This window comes from Salmo salar, chromosome ssa02, assembly GCF_905237065.1.
Source record: "Salmo salar chromosome ssa02, Ssal_v3.1, whole genome shotgun sequence".
Classification (NCBI taxonomy): domain Eukaryota; kingdom Metazoa; phylum Chordata; class Actinopteri; order Salmoniformes; family Salmonidae; genus Salmo; species Salmo salar.
The window spans coordinates 15,565,438-15,587,117 of NC_059443.1; the positions used below are offsets into that span (position 1 = coordinate 15,565,438).

Consider the following 21,680-nt stretch of genomic DNA (forward strand, 5'->3'; position numbering starts at 1 on the left):
CACACGCCCCAAAAGACAGAAGGGGTTGTGGGTAAAATAACAGGAAGTCAGTTTCTCTACCATGGCAACGGGGAAGTTACTTGTGTGCGGATTGGCACTATTTCTAACAATAAAATCAAACCTACTTCACTCCCAGCAGTTTACGATTTCGTTTCAGCGTCCTTCAGACTGCGGCGTGGAACAGTTCTACGACATCTCCAGTCAGTCCTGTGTGAAATGCGGTCCGAACCAGAGTTCGAGTGCAACTGGTGCGTTTATCAGTGGTGTTGCTGGTTATACTGTGACTAACGGGCTACCTAATTAGCAGTACTCTAATCGACTCCAGTCCGGGTTTGTTGTAGAGTCAATCGCTTTGTTTAAAACGTTACGTGTAAGAATAGAACAGGCTCAACCATCTTTGCTAAATAGTACTTAAATATAGCAGTAGCGAATCATAGGGGAGGAATGTATTGCAGTAAACCACCTGGCTAGCTAGCTGGTTAGAATTGGATAATAATGCAGCTAATATAGTTTAAACTGGCCTGCTAGTTGCATTGTCCTATATGTAGACTATGTTAGCTGGTTCATCAGTCAATAAGATTACTGCAGGTATTGTTTGCTGAGAGCACTGATGGTTTACAACGTAACCTACAGCTGTGTCTACTGTTATAATCTCTTGTGTTAACCAATTACCCTCTCCTTCTTCATCAGGTCTGTCTTGTGAATGTGTGACTGGGTTCAGAGTTCTCGCCACCAACGGAGCTTCCATCACCTGTCAGCAGTGTCCACTACAAAAACCGGTATGTTCTTATTCCGTACTGCTAGACAGTGCATCACACCATATAATGCATTACAAAATCCGCTATTTCAATTTACTTATCATTCACCGACCAGTTTAAAGGTCTCAGTCAATACAGATTGTCCTGGGAAGTGTGCTGAACACAGGAGGTTGGTGGCACCGTAGTTGGGGAGGACAGCTCATGGTAATGGCTGGAGCGGAATAAGTGGAATGGTATCAAATCCGTCAAACACATGTTTTTTATGTGTTTAATGCCATTCCATTGCTACGTTCCAGCCATTATTATGAGCTGTTCTCCCCTCAGCAGCCTCCACTGGTGCTGAACTGCATGTGTTGTTCTGCCTGTCTCCTGTAGGCAGTAACAGAGGATGGCTATGGGTGTATCCTCTGTCCGGGCAGTCTGACTGAGCAGGGAACCTGTCAGTGCCCGTCTGGGAGTATACTGGGTGAGACAGCAGCTGGAGGAGCCACGTCTACAGGGGATGTGATGGTGTTTATGGTGCGGCGCTATGTGATGCTAATGCTGTATTGTTGTACTGTAGTGGAGCGGGATGTCCAGGGGAACCCTCTGGAAGAGGCCAGGTGTGAGGTGTGTAACGGAGCTGAACCTGCCCTCTCAGCCCCTGACAGCTACGGAGACAGGTACCAGACACAGCCAAGTCTTCCTGCAGAACAACTGATATTTCTGCTCTAAACTCTCAGATGGCATGACTTGTTAAGATTCTGCTGATTGAACCATTTACTGTCTGTCTGTCTGACTGACTCTGTCTGACTCTGTCTCTGTCTGACTCTGCCAGGTGTCAGAGATGCCAGGCTTCCCTCATCAACACCTCTCAGTCCTGTATGTGTGGTTCCAACATCCTGGTGAGCCCACCCTCTATAATACGCGTGTGTGTCATGTATGGGTTTAAAATGAAATACAAGTCTAGAGCATCCGTGAATCATATGTCGTCTTTCTTTACAGGCTGGAGGTTTGTGTTTCCCTCCCAACAACCTCCCTACAGCTGTGAACCCAAACGTCAACTATGCCGAGCTGGTAAGTCAACACAACAGGGCCCCGTTTTTCAAATGTTATCTATCTGGATTTTGTCTATCGGATAAGATTAAATGCATAGAAATAGAACGAATAATTTACTTGAATGGGGTATTCCGTTGTATTCATTCTATTTCTCTGTTTTAATCCTATCCGATAGGCAAATCCAGGTAGATACTGTAATTTTTTAAAAACTGGGCCCAGAGCATCAGTGAGCCTGCTGTAATTATGTGACTGTGGAGTTATAGTAATACTGTAACACTGTTTGGTATGTTCCCCCTGTAGTCCCTTCCTGTGCAATCGGCATGGTTCTCCACAAACCTCTACTCTTCAGCAGCTGCCTGCTTGGTAAAATATACAATCTTTCAAATACCTGTTTACCTTTCCGTCCCTGGACGATCTATGTGCACTTGTCCGTGTTTGTGGTGCTGCATGTGTTCTCTGACCTGACCGTGTTGGTATGTGTGCGTTGTACAGGTGTATACTAACCTGACAGCATGCCAGGCATTGGGGAACATGTGTGTGATGAACATGCACTCCTTCAGCAGCGTGGCCAACGATGCCTGTGGTCTCTACAACACCATCTTCAGAGCTACCGCAGCCCTGGGATCTACACAGGACATATCCTACTGGTAAACCTCGAACCCTTTTCCTGACCCCTGACTTATAACCCCTAAAACATCTTCTGAAGATCTACTCTTGCTCTGGAGTCTCTAACCACTGTTTTCAACCAATGATGTAAAATCTGGAGTAGATCAGTCAATGGAACTGTCCATTCCTGCCCCTGTGGCTTTAGGAGAGCCAATCTCCCATGGCTTTACTACGGGGACCAGCCGGGTCTGGCCAACCGCGTGCTGCAGACAGAGCCACTTCCCACTGGATTCAGCTTCAAGGGACGCAGCAGGGTCCGTAATACACACATTGACCCAACACTATTACCATAACACCTATGATGATCACTCCGATTCTACGTGCGTTGTCTCTCTTTCTCAGAATACAGACATCAACCTAGTGGCTGCTGTCTACAATGCCAGAGGAGACTTCCTCCAATGGGAGAAAGTGGGAGGAAACAATTTGCAGGTAAAACAGGAAGTTAATCTTGAGCCTGCCTAGTGAAGGCTAGTCTTGCATTGCCACACTTTGCAGTCTCATAATGACTCCCATTCATATTGACCTTCAAGCTGAGCTGTCTACTGTAGTAATATTTGTAACGACCTGAGGTTGGGAGCAGAGCCCTGAGTGACACACAAGCCTAAAGGTGGTCTTCTTTCCATCACACTGTTGGTTCCAGTGTTGAGACGCCAGTGTTTCATGATACAGCTCAGTCATAGATCAGTTGTTATCATTATTAGTTTTGACATGAGGAAAGTGACTGTCTCCTCTCCCAGCTCTGTCCAGACACCGCCAGGAGACAGGAGGCAGCTTACACCTTTGGCACGGCCTACCAGGAGACTGTGAGTTTCTACCTCTATCCAGTGCTTGACTTGGACTGAAATAGGTTCCGGTACTCATCCGTCTATTCTGTTACATCTGTGTGTGTAGTGTGTTCTCTCCGTAGCAGACCTGTTGCGTGTTTATGCTGAGCCTTTATTCTACGATGTGTTTGTGGATCTGAGCCGAGGAGAGGACAGGAGACTGCTCCCTCTCCCCACACGCAACCTCAACCAAGAATACAACAGGAAGTTCATCAACCGGGGTGAATGTGGGAGGGGGTACATTTGTTTTAAATCCTTTCTCCCTCAACAAGTATCTTGAATAACTGGTGTGTGTGTGTAGGTAACTTGAACGACTGGTACCTATCGAGACGTGTGTTACTGGTGGACACTCTGAGTGGGAGAGAGAAGAGCCTCGGCTCTCTGCCAAAAGTCATACGCATCGCAAGCAGCATCAGGATTGGGTGAGTTGCACACACAAACACACATCCATGTAGGACTACACGCATTCATCAATGTTAGCAGGGTGTGAAAACGTGTGTGTGTATTTGTGACATAGGTTTCAGCTGGTGCCAGGGACTCAGAAGGGACAGGTGTACCCTCCTCTCCTCTCTGTGACCTACTCAGACGTCGTCATCACTGCCCCAAACACACAGACTGTCTCTGTGAGTAACACATCACACACGCCTATCACAGCACACACACACATCCCTGATCCCACTGTAACTTCTGTGTGTTCTAGGTGTCGTTTGCTGTGGAATATGAGATGGACCAGACTGAGGCTCACATGAAGACTGATGTGAGTAACCAGGGGGCAGAGAACGAGAAGGGTAATGCTGTTGCGATTGCATGCATAGTGAAGACCATAATGATTAGTGTGTGTGTGTGTGTAGATCGCCCTGGGTGTGTTGGGTGGCGTTTCTGTTCTGTATTCCCTGGTGAAGACAGCCAGCTGGAAGAGGAGGATTGGCTCTCCTCTCATTGACATGGAGGTACCTGACCTGTAACCCCTGACTTCTAACCTTTAAACACCCAAATGCATTTATTTAAATGTAGAATTCCATTGATTGTATGTTTGTCATATATTTTCCCTGACCTCTCTCTCTCTCTGCCTCTCCCTCTCTATTTTTCTCTGTCTCTCACCCCTCTCTTTTTCTTGCTCTCAGACCGTATTGAAGTTCCTTTTGTTTTACGCTGGTGATCTGGCTAACGTCTTCTTCTTCATCACCGTGGGAACAGGCCTGTACTGGCTCATCTTCTATAAGGTAGACGGAGACCCCCGCAGACAGACACACACCACAGCCCCCCCCACACCACAGCCCCCACCACACCACAGCCCCCACCACACCACAGCCCCCACCACACCACAGCCCCCCCACACCACAGCCCCCCCACACCACAGCCCCCCCACACCACAGCCCCCACCACACCACAGCCCCCCCACACCACAGCCCCCCCACACCACAGCCCCCCCACCACAGCCCCCCCACACCACAGCCCCCCCCACACCACAGCCCCCCCACACCACAGCCCCCACACCGCAGCCCCCCCACACCGCAGCCCCCCCCACACCACAGCCCCCCCCACACCACAGCCCCCACCACACCACAGCCCCCACCACACCACAGCCCCCCCACACCGCAGCCCCCCCACACCACAGCCCCCCCACACCACAGCCCCCCCCCACACCACAGCCCCCCACCACACCACAGCCCCCCACACACACACTAACAGACCTTTCCCTCTCTTGTACACCTTTAGCTCTGACCTCTGGTCTTTACTCCTGTTTATACCGATTCTGATTTTATTCAAGGTTTTTCTCTTCTTTCTTCTCCTGGGTTGCACACTCAGACGGTGGAGGCAAGTCTTTCTCTTCTCCTCCCCTCCTCCTTTCCTCTCCCCCTCCCACACAAGAACATTAAACATGCAAACGTGTGTGTGTATGTGTGTCTAGGCCCAGCATTTTGTGTCAGTGCTGCTACCGTTACCAGGTCTGCAGGAGGAGAGGTTTGTGGCGTATGTGGGCTGTGCCTTCGCTCTCAAGGTGAGGCCATCCCACCCGGTTGACAGCTTGTGTTATGTGTATGCTAATATTTGTCCAAAAATGTGGTATTCAAAGTCGGGGAGCGACCCCTAGTGTGGGCGTGGGGGAATTGCAGTGGGGTCGCCGCCGTAAAAAAAAAAAGTATTATATATATATTTTTTTAAAGGGGTCGGGGGGATTACAGTACAGATTATTTGAAAAATGAAATGTGATTTAGTAAATTATTTATATTGGTTCTCCTAATTTTGTAAGAGATAAAAATGAATTGAGTGTTATTTGTTGATGTAAAATGTCCATTTACAGATGTTTAAGGTTGTGTTAGTATATAAATTGGTTCAAACCAACTAAGGCATAGAAGATGATAATAAGAGCGAGAACAGGTTCTCACCACTGGTGGGGGGATAACATGATGTAACGTCCTCAAACATGTGCATGAACATCTAGTTCCAAAATCCTAATACTTTTCTGTTTTGTGTGCCAACGCTAAGGATACCGCTTTGTGGCACACCCATAGGAAAACTGTCAGGAAAATAGAGCTGGTGTTAATATAGATGAATCTGTTGAAACTTGCAGTCCAACTCCTCTGACTATCATCGTTAGGATGCCAAGGATCCTAATTATCTATTATTTCATGAAACAAATCTTATGGAGAATAAACTATATTTTTCTGACAGTTTTTCCCAAGGTGCCAATGGCATAATAGAAGATCTGAATGCCTCGTCAATCCACACCTAGGAACACCACATGACTTAACGCACACACCCAAACCCACACACAGATTCTGACCCAACGTTCGGAACATAACATTAACATAAACATGCACAGTCAAAGAATAACCCTTGTGTTTTACGGGGAAAACACTGCAGCTGAGCAGTCAGTTGTTCATGGATCTACTACTTCACAACTCTGTTCTCTTCCCTGAAGCACATGCCGATTTGGACAGTGAGAGGTTTTGCTGAGGAAGTGATTTTCCCACTTTCCTGTGGTAACCTTGTGTTGGAGCCTCCTAATCCTAATAATAAAGTTGGGGGGGAAAAGGAACATATTTGCCTTTTTCATCCTATTCATCGAATAGCGATGGAATTATTGGCCGATATCGGTCATTAGATTTGGGGTGGAGTCACGAGAAATTCTGCCGATAGAAATGGGATCCCTGCTGAAAAAGTTTGAATACCACTGGTCTAAATGGTCTTCCTGTCCTCCAGACTGTGCAGTTTCTCCATAAGCTGATCCAGCAGTTGTCAGTGGATATCTTCTTCATCGACTGGGAGAGACCGCGTGGCAAAGCCAACAAGACCATCCAGGGTACGTAGTCAAAAAACACCTTTCCCCTTTTCTCTGAAAGTTGTTTTACCCCTCTGTCTCTCTGAATTACAAGTGACCATGATTTGGGTTGTTGTCAGGCAATGCCATCGGTGAGGCGAAGCACAACCCTTCTCCTGTCAGCATCTGGAGGACCTACTTTGTGGCCAACGAGTGGAATGAGATTCAGACCATACGCAAGATCAGCCCCACCTTCCAGATCATGGCTGTGCTTTTCCTACTGGAGGTACACACACGTCTTCTTTCTCTGTCTCCTTGTCTCTCTCTGTCTCCTTGTCTGTCTCCTTGTCTGTCCCTCTCTCTGTCTCTCTCTCTCCCTCTCTCCCTCTGTCTCTCTCTGTGACTCTTTCCCATCAGAGAAATGTCAGCACTCTCCCCTGATACATTTCAAATCACTTTCTTAACGCTCTCTCATTGACTCTGTTGCTCTCTCTTTCTCTCTCCCTGTGTATCTAGGTGGTTGGCTTCTCCAGTCTGGCCCTTAGGGACCCCTGGTCAGATCTCCAGCGCCCCCCTCAGTCCTACTCCCCTCCCTACAGTCTGACGCTGCGCTATGGCCTGGCCGCCACACTCTGGCTCTGCATTGGACTGCTGCAGGTAGGTACACCCCTATGAACTGCAGACGTTGGTCGGACCTGTTACCAGAGTGGGTCTCTGGACAGGCTTTCTCACTCTGTCTTTCTCTCTGCAGATCATTTTCTTCACTGCGTTCCATGAGCGTTTTGTGGAGGATAAGATCCGTCAGTTTGTGGACCTATGCTCCATCAGCAACGTGAGTATCACTCTCACCAGCATGCACAGTGTGTGTGTGTGTGTCTCAGCTGCCGTGCACATTTTGTAAAAGTGAGATGGGCTGATGATGAACTGCTGCTGTTTTAATGCGATCAGTCATTTAAAGAACATTTTTCTTCTGTCTTAGATCTCGGTGCTGCTGCTGTCCCACAGGTGTTTTGGTTACTACATCCACGGGCGCTCCGTCCACGGCCACGCTGACACCAACATGGAGGAGATGAACATCAACCTCAAGAGAGAGGCCGTATGTTCACACAGAGAGACAGACAGAGAGAGAGAGAGGGTGTGGAATTGGGATGTGTGCTTGTGTGTATTTCGTTCCGATATAAAAAGCTATTCAACCCTTTCTCCCTCTCTCTCCCTGTAGGAGTCTCTGTGTGGTCAGAGAGGTCTCCTTCCCAACACAGACACTCAGACCTTCCAGATCTCCATCACCAGCCGCCTACGCCTGCAGTACGACCGCATCCTGGAGCCCCTCAGCAGGGTGGGGCTGTGTGTGTGTCTGTGTGTTTGAGATCATCATAATCAACAGGAAAGATATTCATGTCTGTTCTATGCAATGTGTTTCTATCAGAATATTCTGTTACGTTGTAGCACTTTGAACGTGCCTCTGTCTGAAGCTTTTAAAAATGTAGTTTTCATATTATTTCAGGTTACAACACATTTCATGATTTGCAATTTCAGATTACTTCGTAGAGTTCAATGGGTCAGGTACACTCAAGGGCATGGAAATGTTTACCTTGTTCAAAGGTATATCTGTGTTTGTCTCTAACAGAGAAATGGACCGTCGCGGTTGGTGGACGCAGCCTCGGGTCACCCCTTTGACCGGAGCACCAAAGCCTACCACACCATGAACCGTTTCCTAGGATCTGTCATAGACCATGTAAGATATCAACATACCATGAACCGTTTCCTAGGATCTGTCATAGACCATGTAAGATATCAACATACCATGAACCATTTCCTAGGATCTGTCATAGACCATGTAAGATATCAACATACCACACACCATGAACCGTTTCCTAGGATCTGTCATAGACCATGTAAGATGTCAACATACCATGAACCGTTTCCTAGGATCTGTCATAGACCATGTAAGATATCAACATACCACACACCATGAACCGTTTCCTAGGATCTGTCATAGACCATGTAAGATATCAACATACCACACACCATGAACCATTTCCTAGGATCTGTCATAGACCATGTAAGATATCAACATACCATGAACCATTTCCTAGGATCTGTCATAGACCATGTAAGATATCAACATACCATGAACCGTTTCCTAGGATCTGTCATAGACCATGTAAGATATCAACATACCATGAACCGTTTCCTAGGATCTGTCATAGACCATGTAAGATATCAACATACCATGAACCGTTTCCTAGGATCTGTCATAGACCATGTAAGATATAACATACCATGAACCGTTTCCTAGGATCTGTCATAGACCATGTAAGATATCAACATACCAATGAACCGTTTCCTAGGATCTGTCATAGACCATGTAAGATATCAACATACCATGAACCGTTTCCTAGGATCTGTCATAGACCATGTAAGATATCAACATACCATGAACCATTTCCTAGGATCTGTCATAGACCATGTAAGATATCAACATACCACACACCATGAACCGTTTCCTAGGATCTGTCATAGACCATGTAAGATATCAACATACCATGAACCGTTTCCTAGGATCTGTCATAGACCATGTAAGATATCAACATACCAAACACACACAACACACCATGAGTCACTTCCTGGGATCTGTTCTAATCATTTTCACACACACACACCCTTACCTGATGTTATGTTGTATTCTCTGTAGGCCCATCGGTTAAACACACACACCCTTACCTGATGTTATGTTGTATTCTCTGTAGGCCCATCGGTTAAACACACACACCCTTACCTGATGTTATGTTGTATTCTCTGTAGGCCCATCGGTTAAACACACACACCCTTACCTGATGTTATGTTGTATTCTCTGTAGGCCCATCGGTTAAACACACACCCTTACCTGATGTTATGTTGTATTCTCTGTAGGCCCATCGGTTAAACACACACACCCTTACCTGATGTTATGTTGTATTCTCTGTAGGCCCATCGGGACATGGAATATGTTGTGAGAGACAAACTGTTTTTTGAGAGAGTCATAGGGATGGAGTTCATGGAGCCTATGGACAAGAGCATCTTCTACAACGGTTATGCTGCAACCTTCCCTCACTGCTTTTTCAATCTTGGTTTCAATAGTTTATATGTATATACAGTACCAATCAAAAGTTTGGACACACCTACTCATTCAAGGGATTTTCTTTATTTTGACTATTTTCTACATTGTAGAATAATAGTGAAGACATCAAAACTATGAAATAACACATATGAATCATGTACTAACCACAAAAGTGTTAAACAAATCAAAATATATTTTATATTTCAGATTCTTCAAAGTAGCCACCCTTTGCCTTGACAGCTTTGTACACTCTTGGCATTCTCTCAACCAGCTTCATGAGGTAGTCACCTGGAATGCATTTCAATTAACAGGTGTGCCTTGTTAAAAGTTAATTTGTGGAATTTCTTTCCTTAATGCGCTTGAGCAAATAATTTGTGTTGTGACAAGGTAGGGGTGATGTACAGACGATAGCCCTATTTGGTAAAAGACCAAGTCCATATTATGGCAAGAACAGCTCAAATAAGCAAAGAGAAACGACAGTCCATCATTACTTTAAGACATGCAGGTCAGTCAATCCGAAAATTGTTGCAAAAACCATTAAGCACGATGATGAAACTGGCTCTCACGAGGACCACCTCAGGAAAGGAAGACCCAGAGTTACCTCTGCTGCAGAGGAGAAGTTAATTAGAGTTACCAGCCTCAGAAATTGCAGCCCAAATAAATGCTTCAGAGTTCAAGTAACAAACACATCTCAACATCAACTGTTCAGAGGAGACCGCGTGAATCAGGCCTTCATGGTCAAATTTCTGCAAAGAAACCAATACTAAAGGACACAAATAATAATAAGAAGAGACTTGCTTGGGCCAAGAAACACGAGCAATGGACATTAGACCAGTGGAAATCTTTCCTTTGGTCTGATGAGTCCAAATCTGAGATTTTTGGTTCCAATCGCCATGTCTTTGTGAGACGCATAGTAGGTGAACAGATGATCTCCGCATGTGTGGTTCCCACCGTGAAGCACACCTGTTGTTTCTCTTTGCTTATTTGAGCTGTTCTTGCCATAATATGGACTTGGTCTTTTATCGAATAGGGCTATCTTCTGTATACCACCCCTACCTTGTCACAACACAACTGATTTGCTCAAATGTATTAAGAAGGAAATAAAATCCACAAATACATTTTTAAAAAGGCACACCTGTTAATTGAAATGCAATCCAGGTGACTACCTCATGAAGCTGGTTGAGAGAATGCCAAGAGTGTGCAAATCTGTCATCAAGGCAAAGGGTGGCTTCTTTGAAGAATCTCATATAAAATAGATTTTGATTTGTTTAACACTTTTTTTTGGTTACTTCATGATTCCATATGTGTTATTTCATAGTTTTGATGTCTTCACTATTATTCTACAATGTAGAATTTTTTTAAAATAAAGTAAAACCCTTGAATGAGTAGGTGTCAACTTTTGACTGGTTCTGTATATATCTCAAAACATGGCAGATACAACAGTAATACGCTGTCTATATTACTACATTACACACACTGTGTGGGCTGCAGATAAATGGTGGTGTGGTCTGTGTGAACAAGCCTCTACAGCTGTATGACCTCTGAAATGTCTTTATTAAACTCTGACAGATGAGTCCCATTCATTCAGTGACGTGCTGTTCTATGGGAACGAAGCCACTCTGTTGATCTTTGACACGCTCTTCTTCTGTGTGGTCGACCTGGGAGCACAGAGCTTCATACTGGCAGGCGTACTCACATACTTCCAGCAAATGGTCAGTATTGTGGGTGTACTTGTCTTTGTTTGTTTGTGTTAGTTGTATAACAGCAAAAAATAACATTTGATTTATTTTCTATTCTAGATCTTTCGGTTAATCCGTAACGGTATTGGGCGGAGAAACCTGGCCAACAAAACATTGGTGGACCAGAGGTTCCTTATCTAGTTTCTGCTGTCAGAATGGTGAAAGTATAGACCAGGCGCAGGTCATTCTAGTCCTCGGGGGCCTGATTGGTGTCACAGTTTTGCCCCAGCTAACACACCTGACTCCAGCTAACTAATCATGATCTTCAGTTTACAATGACATTTGATCAATCAGCTGTGTTTGCTAGGGATGGAGAAAAAGTGTGACGAGGTCCAGAGCCTGCTAGTTTTCTGTTCTACCTGATCATTAATTACACCCACCTGGTGTCCCAGCTCTAAATCTGGAAAAAAGCAGTGGAGCTGGTCCAGAGATGAGCTTGAGTGGTATAGACTATAGTATGCCATGTCCTGTTAGCATGTAACAGCCTTGGTAGCTGTGTGACTAGCACGGTTTAATTGTTTTGTTTACAGCTTTTGCAGCTTCTTTTTTTTGGACAAATGCTTTTCTACTTGTTTAGACATTTATTTTGTACATGTTCTTCACAGGGTCGATGATGTACATTTTGTAATTCAGTTTTTCTTTGTGATATGTTTTTAAAAATTAAAGCAATGTGTCTGATTTCATATTGTCTCTTCATTCGCCTCCTCTGTTATTGGCCCTGTAGAGAGAGAAGATGGAGGGAGGTGAAGGTAGAAGAGAGAAGGATTGTGGTACTTAAAACCATCCACACATTAGCTATTGGCTGCTGTAGTGGCATCATCAATTACTAACCTAACGTGCCAGCAAACATATCTTCTGCTGAAGTGTGATGACCTTATTATGGTGCTATAAAACTAGATAACAGAATAGGCCCAGCTCTGCTCTGCTCCAGGGCCAGTAGGAGCTGCAGCCAGCAGGTTCCATTCACCTGTTCCTTTACTACACCTTGTGTTATTTTGCAAATAGTTCATGATGAATAGAGATCTAGACAACTAATTTTGGTGCTTGAAAGTCTGTCACACCCAGCAGCGTGCAAAGGGTTAACAAGCCAGCCAGATCTCCTCTGTCAGAGAGGTGAGCCAATCAGAGTTTAGTATGTTGTGAGCTGGAGAGAGATGCAGCAGGGTGGGTAGCGTAGGAAAACGAAATAGTAAACTCTGAGAACAAGGTCGGTGTCTAGATAAATGTGTTTGGCATGTTACTTTTGTGCAGTATGTGTTAATGCATTGATAACTAACTTCTGTTATATGTTGTGAGCTTTGTTACCGTGACAGTAATGTACAAGACTGACGGAGGGAGTGGTATTTTTAGCTGGCTTGCGGTGACGCATAGCTAGATCATCGCTAGCCAACGTTACTACCCAGCAGTAGAGAAGACTTTGTCGGCCCATCAAATTAATAGGTGACAATGTGCTGGCTTGTATTTGGGATTATTCGCTATTGGGAACTATGTAGATATTGATGTCGATTTAATCTAAGTACAAAGAAGGCTGACTCTGAACTGTACTGTAATCAATATGGCAAATCTGTAGCAGTCAGGCCTATCCAGGGATAGGCCGTGGTCACTGGTTATAGACTGGCGGTTTGAGCGGTATTTCAACGAGTACCGGGTGGTTCCGTGTATTTCAGCCGTGCCTGGGTCTCTTTCGACCGACCAGAGCAGCTGCACTCATTGCCCCTTCGCTACAAATAGCTAGATTAAAGCGTCAATCAGCAAAGCGAAATCCCGGCTCCTGTTTCGGTAAGAAAAAAACTGGGGGATAGGGCTGGAGAAATGTATCTACACTCAAATTCATAGACAGAGCTATGGATGCAAGGACTGACCGTCCATGATATCGAAATAATAGTTTTAACCATGTCTTGAGGCTGTATAGTGTTTGTTTACATTTACTTTGTTTACAAACATTGAAGGTAAACAAGCTTTTATTTTGGGTTCTGATGGAGTGTGACAGTTGAACTAAGATCGAGGCTTTTCTAAGTTATATTCTTCAAGAATCAATGGGTCCATATCATTAATTTAGCAACTGCTGATTGCCCCTTTAATTATTGTGTAATTATTGTATTTTTTTATGTTTTATTAGGATCCCCATTAGCTGTTACAATAGCAGTAGCTCCTTTCCCTGGGGTCCTAATCTAGGCGGTGGAAAGGGCAGAGAGAGGGATAGCCTATGCCATTTGAGAGAATCTAGTTCAGTAGGACAAGATTGGGTTTTCAGGAGTGAGCAAATGTCAGAGCCGCTTCACAGGACTATATATAGTCTGTCAGAAAGCTAGTGGTGGTTGCAAGGCTCTTTCATGGAGCAACACAGCCTGGAAGACCACTAGCCGTGGCTGACCCCTGTAGAGGGGCAAGGCTCTTTCATGGAGCAACAAAGCCTGGAAGACGACTAGTGGTGGTTGACCCCTGTAGCGCACTGGGTCTCAAACCTGTCCTTGGGACCTCGAGCCATTCCATGTTTTTTAAACTAGCACACTGATCCAACTTTCACATCTAAGCCTTTGTTGTAATCAGTGAGCTAGTTTAGAGCTAAATTGTGAAACGTCTGGGGAGAGGTTTGAAAACCACTGCTGTAGAGGGGCAAGGCTCTTTCATGGAGCAACACAGCCTGGCAACCTAGTGCCAGTCTGTCACACTAGCCCGCTAGAGTACTGGAATGCAGTGTTCCATTGTTGGAGTGCAACCTGCCTCAAAGCATAATAAAGCCTCTGCCAAGAGGCTCAGACCTTTATTGCCCAGGAGGTTTCCTTGTAGCAAGGTCACTGGTTCCAGCTCCCTTATTCACCACACAATCAAAATAAATACAGTTGGAAGATAAAAGTGCTTGTCTTGATCTGTTATGTTATTTGCATGTCACTTTTGTTTGTGTTGATCTGTAATGGTACCTTTGTTGAGAGCTCTGTTACTACGTGTCAGTCATTTTCTGTACACTGACTGAATGAGAGGTGTGTACACAATCAAAATGCCATAGTCAGCCGTGGTTGTGTTGACTGAATGATACAGATGATACAAGCTGCAATTTTGCCCATCGCTCACAGTTCCTGGTGTCTCCCGTAGGTGTAGGAGTATTGGCGGTGCTCTGAGAGTGTGTGTGTGTGTGGCGGTGCTCTGAGAGTCTGTGTGTGTATGTGGCGGTGCTCTGAGAGTGTGTGCGCCCAGAGCGAGCCACCATGCCCGTGACATCACAGCTGTTCCGAGGCTTCCCTCGGGCGAAGCTCTGGGGTTCCTCCCTGTTCCCATGCCAACGCCAGCTCCCCCTGCTGCCCCACCTCCCACCGGCCCACCTCGTCGCCGCCCCACCCCATATGGCCGACAGCCATGCCTGTGCGTGGCTATAGGAGGAGCCCTGACCTCCACAGCTACAATCTCACCCCCCCACAGGTCAACTCAATCCTCAAGGCCAACGAGTACAGCTTCAAGGTAGGGGCGGACGATACACACATTTACACCCAGCGAGTACAGCTTCAGGGAGGGGCGGACGATACACACATTTACACACAACGAGTACAGCTTCAAGGTAGGGGCGGACGATACACACATTTACACCCAGCGAGTACAGCTTCTAGGTAGGGGCGGACGATACACACATTTACACACAACGAGTACAGCTTCAAGGTAGGGGCGGACGATACACACATTTACACACAACGAGTACAGCTTCAAGGTAGGGGCGGACGATACACACATTTACACACAACGAGTACAGCTTCAAGGTAGGGACGGACGATACACACATTTACACCCAACGAGTACAGCTTCAAGGTAGGGGCGGACGATACACACATTTACACACAACGAGTACAGCTTCAAGGTAGGGGCGGACGATACACACATTTACACACAACGAGTACAGCTTCAAGGTAGGGGCGGACGATACACACATTTACACACAACGAGTACAGCTTCAAGGTAGGGGCGGACGATACACACATTTACACACAACGAGTACAGCTTCAAGGTAGGGGCGGACGATACACACATTTACACCCAACGAGTACAGCTTCAAGGTAGGGGCGGATGATACACACAACGAGTACAGCTTCACGATTGCGCTGAGACCATAAGAATATGAGTGTGTGCTTTGGTTCTAGGTTCCAGAGTTTGATGGTAAGAACGTGTCGTCGGTGATGGGGTTCGACAGTAACCAGCTGCCTGCCAACGCACCCATCGAGGACCGGCGCAGCGCTGCCACCTGTCTGCAGACGCGGGGGATGCTGCTGGGAGTGTTCGACGGCCATGCGGGCTGCGCCTGTGCTCAGGTAAAGTTTCTGCTGTCATTGTGTATAATCGGCGAGTTAGTTTTAATGTGCAGTTAAAACATCTACCTGTCTGTTTCTCAGGCGCTGAGTGAGAGGTTGTTCTACTACGTAGCCATGTCCTTGATGCCCCATGAGACCCTGTGTGAGCTGGAGTCGGCAGTAGAGGCAGGCAGACCCCTCAGCCCCATCCTGCAGTGGCACAAACACCCCAATGACTACTTCACCAGGGAGGCTCAGACTATGTACTTCAACAGCCTCAGAACCTACTGGCAGGAACTCATAGACCTCAGCAGGTACACACACACACACACACACACACACACACACACACACACACACACACACACACAGCAAGTCATAGACCTCAGCAGGTACACACACACACAGCAAGTCATAGACCTCAGCAGGTACACACACACAGCAAGTCATAGACCTCAGCAGGTACACACACACAGCAAGTCATAGACCTCAGCAGGTACACACACACAGCAAGTCATAGACCTCAGCAGGTACACACACACAGCAAGTCATAGACCTCAGCACGTACACACACACAGCAGTCATAGACCTCAACAGGTACACACACACAGCAAGTCATAGACCTCAGCAGGTACACACACACAGCAAGTCATAGACCTCAGCAGGTACACACACACAGCAGTCATAGACCTCAACAGGTACACACGCAGAAAGTCATAGACCTCAACAGGCATAGGGTATATGCAGTGTTGGAGTTGATTGTATGTGATTGTGTTCCCAGTCCAGGGGAGAGCCTAGGGCCCAGAGAGGCATTGCTGAGTGCCTTTAAGAGACTGGACAGTGACCTGTCTCTGGAGGCTCAGGTGGGAGACCCTGTTCTATGCCCTTGACTTCTATCCTCTGTCCATCGATGTCTCTGTGTTACCATAGTATCCAGCCCTGGGTATAAATGTGTAGTGCTGATCCCTATGTTGTGTTGTCCAGGTGGGAGACGCCAATTCCTTCCTCCACTACTGGGTTCTGAGAGTGGCCTTCTCTGGAGCGACTGCCTGCGTAGCTCACATCGATGGATCCGACCTGTACGTACTGTAGTCCACAGCCACGGATCTCTCTCTGTTGGCTCCCATATGTACTGCCTGGTCTCCATCTGTCTGCTCTGACTGAGTGTCTGAAACCTCTGACTGTGGTTGTGTAGGTATGTAGCGAACACGGGCGACGGCCGGGCGGTGCTGGGGGTCCAGGAGGAGGACGGCTCGTTCAGCGCTCACACGCTCTCCAACGACCACAACGCCCAGAATGAGAACGAGGTGGCCCGCATCCAGGGGGAGCACCCCCCCTCTGAGAAGAAGACTGTCGTACGACAGGTCAGTACCGTTACACATCCAGAGAGAACGGTGGCACAGCAGGTCAGTACCGTTACACATCCAGAGAGAACGATGGCACAGCAGGTCAGTACCGTTACACATCCAGAGAGAACGGTGGCACAGCAGGTCAGTACTGTTATACATCCAGAGAGAACGGTGGCACAGCAGGTCAGTACCGTTACACATCCAGAGAGAACGATGGCACAGCAGGTCAGTACCGTTACACAGCCAGAGAGAACGGTGGCACAGCAGGTCAGTACCGTTACACAGCCAGAGAGAACGATGGCACAGCAGGTCAGTACCGTTACACATCCAGAGAGAACGGTGGCACAGCAGGTCAGTACCGTTACACATCCAGAGAGAACGGTGGCACAGCAGGTCAGTACCGTTACACATCCAGAGAGAACGGTGGCACAGCAGGTCAGTACCGTTACACATCCAGAGAGAACGGTGGCACAGCAGGTCAGTACCGTTACACATCCAGAGAGAACGGTGGCACAGCAGGTCAGTACCGTTACACATCCAGAGAGAACGTTGGCAGAGCAGGTCAGTTAAACATAAAGTAAAAACAAACATATATCCCCTATCTCTTTCTCTCCCTCTGTCAGGACCGGTTGTTGGGCCTGCTGATGCCGTTCCGTGCGTTTGGAGATGTGAAGTTCAAGTGGAGCATTGACTTGCAGCGAGGTGTGTTGGAGTCAGGACCAGACCAGCTCCATGACAACGAACACACCAAGTTCATCCCCCCCAATTACCACACCCCTCCCTACCTCACGGCCGAGCCTGAGATCACACACCACCGCCTCCGACCTCAGGACCGCTTCCTGGTGAGAGACAAAGGATTGGTCAATTGGCTGATTGACCAATTCATGATTTCATTCGTTTATTGATTGATTGATGAGGCTTTGTTGTCTTTTCTTGAACAGAAACTTGCATTGTGCTCCATTAAAACATACCTATATCTGAAGTTATGTAGTTAGAAGTTTCCTTTTGTTCACTACAGGTCTTTGTCCATCCTTCCGCAGGTGCTGGGTACAGACGGGCTGTGGGAGACGCTCCACCGACAGGAGGTGGTCCGGATCGTAGGGGAGTATCTAACGGGGGTCCACCAGCGCCAGCCCCTCACCGTGGGGGGTTACCATGTCACCCTGGGACAGATGCAGGGGCTGCTGGCTGAGAGGAAGGCCCGTGCCTCCTTGGCGTTCCAGGACCAGAACGCTGCCACCCACCTGATTCGCCACGCGGTGGGCAACAATGAGTTTGGAGCAGTGGACCACGAGACGCTGTCCAAGATGCTGTCTCTGCCTGAGGAACTGGCCCGCATGTACCGCGACGACATCACCATCATCATCACACAGTTCAACCCCCACGTGGTTGGACACCAGCGCCAAGGGGGGGAGTCCTGAGCCAGCTCAGCCTCTCAGAGGGGAACGTGGACATGAACAGGAAGTTTACTTTCTAGAAGGAAAAACACTGATGTGAGGACTGGGTCTTGCTACAGACACATAGTTAAGCCCTAATCTTTATTTTACCAAACGCGCATAAAACATACTGTTTATGGACTAACCGTGCAGAGGGAGGACTGCCTACCTTCGGACTCATTATTTTAGGATGGTTATTAAAGAGGTGCGTGTACAGTATGTGCACATGTGAGCACACAGTCCTGGTCATGTGGATTGTTGAAATGCTTGCTGAAACTGACCACAAGTTGGCTCTTTTCTGAGTTTTGTGGCCTTGTGTGTGTATGAAGCTTCTAAAGGATGTTTGATCAACCTCCCTGCAGCATTCTGCTTCTCTGCTCTGTCACAGTCTCTGCCCTGTCACAGTCTCTGCCCTGTCACAGTCTCTGCCCTGTCACAGTCTCTGCCCTGTCACAGTCTCTGCCCTGTCACAGTCTCTGCCCATCTGTCACAGTCTCTGCCCTGTCACAGTCTCTGCCCTGTCACAGTCTCTGCCCTGTCACAGTCTCTGCCCTGTCACAGTCTCTGCCCTGTCACAGTCTCTGCCCTGTCACAGTCTCTGCCCTGTCACAGTCTCTGCCCATAGGAAACTTTAATTTGTGCCAAAAGAGTTTGCTGTGTTATAACTATGTTGTCTGAGCATTGAGGTAATGATACGGTGGCAGCCTTTGTGTTTGTTGAATCTGGCCTGTCTACTCCTCTACAAACATCCCTCCCTCTTTCATATCACAGATTCTGTGCTGTGCAGTTGCAGCATCTGTCTTGCTCTAGAGCTGCAACTGGCCTCCATCCTGGCTCTACTGCATGGCTCTGCTGTTACATAGTAGGGCTCTGTCTGGTCTGTGTTCTGTCATTGGATGGAATACTGTCCTTTCTACTTGTTACAGACGGACAGCCAAGAACTCCCAGGCACAACCTCTTGTGTTTTTTGACAGTTATACGCTCATACGGGGATATGGTATACTAACGTCATCATGCTTACATGGTGTGGATTTGATTAAAAAGTAAACTTTTTAGTTTTTAACAGTGAATCATTGCTAGCCTGGTGTCAGATCTCGGTCTGATGTAACCATGGAATTAGGAATTAGAACTGTAACCATCTGTCATATTCATGCCACCTCCAGGAGTGACTAAAACAGAGACAGACTTCGTCATTGTTGGTAGGACACTAACCACGTTGGTGTGGTTCTAGGCTTTTATAGGCCAAATGAAGGGTGTGCATAATATGAGGTTGTATATCTTATGGTGGTGTATATTTAGGAGAGGAGAACATGTAAAGCTGAAGGTGGCTCTGTCTGGACGCTGGCTGAATACTTGAAGGTTATTTATGCAACTTTTAATATGTCGCAGGTATTTATCCACAATTATATGAGATGTGACAGGTATGTATGTACAGTGTCTTTACCTGTTTGGGCTTGAGACAAAAGTTTTTTTGTATTTGGAAACTTTGAATAAAACACTGACTACACACAATGGCTACTACACATGTTATATTTAGTTCTGCCTGTCTGTACGTATTGCTGCCTGGTTGTGCTGTTCTGCAGTGCCTCTGTCTTTAACTCTCTCCTCCCACACCCCTGGAATGTGGTCAGACCGGACTGTGTGCCCGCGGTGCTCTCAGAAGGTCAAGGCAGACTGAGTTCATTCCAGAGGTCAGCCAGCGAGGTGTCAAGTTACACTGGTGTGTATTTGTGTGTGTTCAGCTCACCCTCTTGCTCCGCACTCTCCCCAACAACAATCCCCTATTGCTTTGTAGCTCTGGAGTAGTTTAATCTGTGTCCCTGTCTGCCTGACATGGAGTTATCTTCTAGTTTGTGTAGTTGGATCAGTAATCAGTGGTGCTTTTTTTGGCTACTTGGATAGCAAGAAGAGTCCATGTAATGTAACCAGTCTGGTTCATATTATGTTCACACTGCTCTCATTCTGCAGTCTAGTCAGTCAGTAACTCAGGCGTGTCCATTGTCAGCCACTAGATGGCGCTAGTAGTCAGAGAACCTTATTGGAAAATCCCTTACACAGAAATATTGGAAGATCCCTTACACAGAAATATGAGAAGATCCCTAACACAGACATATGGGAAGATCCCTTACACAGACATATGAGAAGATCCCTTACACAGACATATGAGAAGATCCCTTACACAGACATATGAGAAGATCCCTTACACAGACATATGAGAAGATCCCTTACACAGACATATGAGAAGATCCCTTACACAGAAATATGAGAAGATCCCTTACACAGAAATATGACTGAGACGTCCCCATGCACACGTGTTTAATTTATTTGATTCAGTGACCTCTAGGCAGGATTGTTATTCTCCTAGGTTTTTCTGTCCTTAGTTACCAATCTATGTGTTTGGGTGTATAGACCTGTTTTGATAGTGGGAGTTTTTGTGTGTTTGTGTGTGTGTGTGTGTGTGTGTGTGTGTGTGTGCATTCCTGCATCGTGTGTGTCAGTGGGTATTGTGTTTATCATTCTCAGCATGTCCTACTGGCATAATGAGTGTATTTCTGAAGTCAAGTAAGGTTGTGTTTGGAAGGAGGGTACTTTATGGGCTATTTTCTTTATGCTGGTGTTATTGGACTGTGTTACATGTTTATGCTGGTGTTATTGGACTGTGTTACCTGTTTATGCTGGTGTTATTGGACTGTGTTACCTGTTTATGCTGGTGTTATTGGACTGTGTTACCTGTTTATGCTGGTGTTATTGGACTGTGTTACCTGTTTATGCTGGTGTTATTGGACTGTGTTACATGTTTATGCTGGTGTTATTGGACTGTGTTACGTGTTTATGCTGGTGTTATTGGACTGTGGTGTTACGTGTTTATGCTGGTGTTATTGGACTGTTACATGTTTATGTTGGTGTTATTGGACTGTGTTACGTGTTTATGCTGGTGTTATTGGACTGTGTTACATGTTTATGCTGGTGTTATTGGACTGTGTTACGTGTTTATGCTGGTGTTATTGGACTGTGTTACATGTTTATGTTGGTGTTATTGGACTGTGTTACCTGTTTATGCTGGTGTTATTGGACTGTGTTACATGTTTATGCTGGTGTTGGACTGTGTTACATGTTTATGTTGGTGTTATTGGACTGTGTTACGTGTTTATGCTGGTGTTATTGGACTGTGTTACATGTTTATGCTGGTGTTATTGGACTGTGTTGTTACATGTTTATGCTGGTGTTATT

General features: G+C 46.5%; 2 protein-coding genes across 7 annotated transcripts; both read left to right on the forward strand.

The window, feature by feature from the left end:
• Window position 1: 1 nt before the first annotated feature.
• On the forward strand, window positions 2-12,073 carry tmem67 (transmembrane protein 67). 2 transcript variants are annotated; one of them, XM_045712861.1, is made up of 28 exons: window positions 2-248; window positions 691-779; window positions 1,134-1,224; window positions 1,321-1,420; window positions 1,576-1,642; window positions 1,743-1,814; window positions 2,097-2,159; window positions 2,289-2,443; window positions 2,608-2,716; window positions 2,805-2,891; window positions 3,200-3,265; window positions 3,354-3,507; window positions 3,588-3,708; window positions 3,804-3,909; window positions 3,987-4,043; window positions 4,138-4,236; window positions 4,411-4,509; window positions 5,199-5,288; window positions 6,494-6,593; window positions 6,692-6,837; window positions 7,068-7,208; window positions 7,303-7,383; window positions 7,531-7,647; window positions 7,771-7,887; window positions 8,179-8,286; window positions 9,520-9,622; window positions 11,221-11,363; window positions 11,451-12,073. In XM_045712861.1, exons 1-28 carry the CDS (start codon window positions 62-64, stop codon window positions 11,529-11,531), a joined length of 2,949 nt encoding a protein of 982 aa, XP_045568817.1. In that variant the 5' UTR covers window positions 2-61; the 3' UTR covers window positions 11,532-12,073. The 2 variants fall into 2 exon arrangements, with proteins under 2 accessions (XP_045568817.1, XP_045568819.1); XM_045712863.1 differs by lacking the exons at window positions 9,520-9,622; window positions 11,221-11,363; window positions 11,451-12,073 and adding an exon at window positions 8,402-8,993 and having other exon boundaries at window positions 8,179-8,350.
• A 438-nt stretch (window positions 12,074-12,511) lies between these two features.
• On the forward strand, window positions 12,512-19,961 carry pdp1 (pyruvate dehydrogenase phosphatase catalytic subunit 1). 5 transcript variants are annotated; one of them, XM_014201951.2, is made up of 9 exons: window positions 12,512-12,597; window positions 14,484-14,846; window positions 15,518-15,685; window positions 15,767-15,978; window positions 16,446-16,527; window positions 16,649-16,743; window positions 16,860-17,028; window positions 17,637-17,855; window positions 18,054-19,961. In XM_014201951.2, the coding sequence occupies exons 2-9, from the start codon at window positions 14,745-14,747 to the stop codon at window positions 18,432-18,434; spliced, it is 1,428 nt and encodes a 475-aa protein (XP_014057426.2). In that variant the 5' UTR covers window positions 12,512-12,597; window positions 14,484-14,744; the 3' UTR covers window positions 18,435-19,961. The 5 variants fall into 5 exon arrangements, with proteins under 5 accessions (XP_014057426.2, XP_014057429.2, XP_014057431.2 ...); XM_014201954.2 differs by having other exon boundaries at window positions 12,527-12,830; XM_014201956.2 differs by lacking the exon at window positions 12,512-12,597 and having other exon boundaries at window positions 18,032-19,961.
• Window positions 19,962-21,680: the final 1,719 nt, after the last annotated feature.

Bases quoted from the DNA above. Each gene is read 5' to 3' on its own strand.
- tmem67 (XM_045712861.1), top strand. From the start codon at position 62: ATGGCAACGGGGAAGTTACTTGTGTGCGGATTGGCACTATTTCTAACA. The intron at 1,815-2,096 runs GTAAGTCAACAC...TTCCCCCTGTAG, and splicing joins ACGTCAACTATGCCGAGCTG to TCCCTTCCTGTGCAATCGGC. The intron at 9,623-11,220 runs GTTATGCTGCAA...AAACTCTGACAG, and splicing joins CAAGAGCATCTTCTACAACG to ATGAGTCCCATTCATTCAGT.
- pdp1 (XM_014201951.2), top strand. From the start codon at position 14,745: ATGCCTGTGCGTGGCTATAGGAGGAGCCCTGACCTCCACAGCTACAAT. The intron at 14,847-15,517 runs GTAGGGGCGGAC...CTTTGGTTCTAG, and splicing joins CCAACGAGTACAGCTTCAAG to GTTCCAGAGTTTGATGGTAA. The intron at 15,979-16,445 runs GTACACACACAC...TTGTGTTCCCAG, and splicing joins GAACTCATAGACCTCAGCAG to TCCAGGGGAGAGCCTAGGGC.